Source organism: Xyrauchen texanus, chromosome 4, assembly GCF_025860055.1.
Source record: "Xyrauchen texanus isolate HMW12.3.18 chromosome 4, RBS_HiC_50CHRs, whole genome shotgun sequence".
NCBI lineage: Eukaryota > Metazoa > Chordata > Actinopteri > Cypriniformes > Catostomidae > Xyrauchen > Xyrauchen texanus.
The window spans coordinates 1,005,001-1,007,500 of record NC_068279.1 but is presented as its reverse complement, the minus strand read 5'-3'; the positions used below and the strand labels follow the sequence as shown (position 1 = coordinate 1,007,500).

The 2,500-nt window shown below is 46.9% G+C and overlaps 1 protein-coding gene across 1 annotated transcript in view; it reads left to right on the top strand.

The window, feature by feature from the left end:
- The window catches only part of LOC127643251 (protein Hook homolog 3-like), a 38,762-nt gene that overhangs the window by 23,109 nt on the left and 13,153 nt on the right, over nt 1–2,500 (top strand). The window contains exon 15 of the mRNA XM_052125919.1: nt 158–298. Coding sequence (XP_051981879.1) covers nt 158–298 — 141 coding nt within the window. The remainder of the gene's footprint in view (nt 1–157; nt 299–2,500) is intronic.

Genomic DNA, 2,500 nt, shown 5'->3' with positions numbered 1-2,500 from the left:
ATTAGTCAGAGAGAGATGATGGTGAAATATCAGAGTGCACATCAGAGACGAATGAATATCATACAGGGATATAATAGATATGTGCACACTTCTGAGGATCTGTATGTGATAGCTGTTGCTCATGTGTTGTGTTGTGTTGTGTGTGTTGTGTTGTTAGAGAGCGTCTGATTCGACTGCAGCATGAGAATACGATGTTGAAACTGGCGCAGGAGGGATCAGATAACGATCAGATCGCTCTGCTCAAGAGTTTACTAGAGGACGCCAACAGCAGAAAGAACGAACTGGAGAGTGAGAACAGGTAACTAACACACACGTGAACACACTTGAACACTCGTGAACACACGTAAACACACGTGAACACTCATCAAGACGCGTGAACACACATGAACACACGTCACATGAACACTCCTGAACACTCCTGAACACACGTGAACACTCCTGAACACTCATGAACACACGTGAACACTCCTGAACACACGTGAACACTCCTGAACACTCATGAACACACGTGAACACTCCTGAACACACGTGAACACTCCTGAACACTCATGAACACACGTGAACACTCCTGAACACACGTGAACACTCATGAACACTCATGAACACACGTGAACACTCCTGAACACACGTAAACACTCCTGAACACTCCTGAACACACGTAAACACTCCTGAACACACGTAAACACTCCTGAACACTCATGAAAACACGTGAACACTCCTGAACACACGTGAACACTCCTGAACACACGTGAACACTCCTGAACACTCATGAACACACGTGAACACTCCTGAACACTCATGAACACACGTGAACACTCCTGAACACACGGGAACACTCCTGAACACTCATGAACACACGTGAACACTCCTGAACACACGTAAACACTCCTGAACACTCCTGAACACACGTGAACACTCCTGAACACACGTGAACACTCCTGAACACACGTGAACACTCCTGAACACTCATGAACACACGTGAACACTCCTGAACACACGTGAACACTCCTGAACACTCCTGAACACACGTGAACACTCCTGAACACTCATGAACACACGTGAACACTCCTGAACACTCGTGAACACTCCTGAACACTCCTGAACACACGTAAACACTCCTGAACACTCCTGAACACACGTGAACATGCGTAAACACATGTGAACACTCCTGAACACACGTGAACACTCCTGAACACACGTTAACACTCCTGAACACACGTAAACACACGTAAACACTCCTGAACAATCCTGAACACTCCTGAACACACGTGAACACTCCTGAACACACGTGAACACTCCTGAACACACGTAAACACTCCTGAACACTCCTGAACACACGTAAACACTCCTGAACACACGTGAACACTCGTGAACACTCCTGAACACACGTGAACACTCCTGAACACACGTGAACGCTCCTGAGCACTCCTGAACACACGTGAACACTCCTGAACACACGTAAACACTCCTGAACACACGTAAACACTCCTAAAAACACGTGAACACTCCTGAAAACATGTGAACACTCCTGAACACACGTAAACACTCCTGAACACACGTAAACACTCCTGAACACACGTGAACACTCCTGAACACACGTTAACACTCCTGAACACACGTAAACACTCCTGAACAATCCTGAACACTCCTGAACACACGTGAACACTCCTGAACACACGTGAACACTCCTGAACACACGTAAACACTCCTGAACACTCCTGAACACACGTAAACACTCCTGAACACACGTGAACACTCGTGAACACTCCTGAACACACGTGAACACTCCTGAACACACGTGAACGCTCCTGAACACACGTGAACGCTCCTGAGCACTCCTGAACACACGTGAACACTCCTGAACACACGTAAACACTCCTGAACACACGTAAACACTCCTAAAAACACGTGAACACTCCTGAAAACATGTGAACACACGTAAACACTCCTGAACACTCGTGAACACTCCCGAACACACGTGAACACTCGCGAACACTCCTGAACACACGTGAACACACGTGAACACTCCTGAACACTCCTGAACACTCCTGAACACACGTGAACACTCCTGAACACACGTGAACACTCCTGAACACTCCTGAACACACGTAAACACTCCTGAACACTCGTGAACACACGTAAACACACGTGAACACTCCTGAACACTCCTGAACACACGTGAACACTCCTGAACACTCCTGAACACACATGAACACTCCTGAACACATGTGAACACTCGTAAACACACGTGAACACTCCTGAACACTCCTGAACACACGTAAACATTCCTGAACACACGTGAACACTCCTGAACACACGTAAACACTCCTGAAAACACGTGAACACTCCTGAAAACATGTGAACACTCCTGAAAACACGTGAACACTCCTGAACACTCCTGAACACACGTAAACATTCCTGAACACACGTGAACACTCCTGAACACACGTAAACACTCCTGAAAACACGTGAACACTCCTGAAAACACGTGAACACTCCT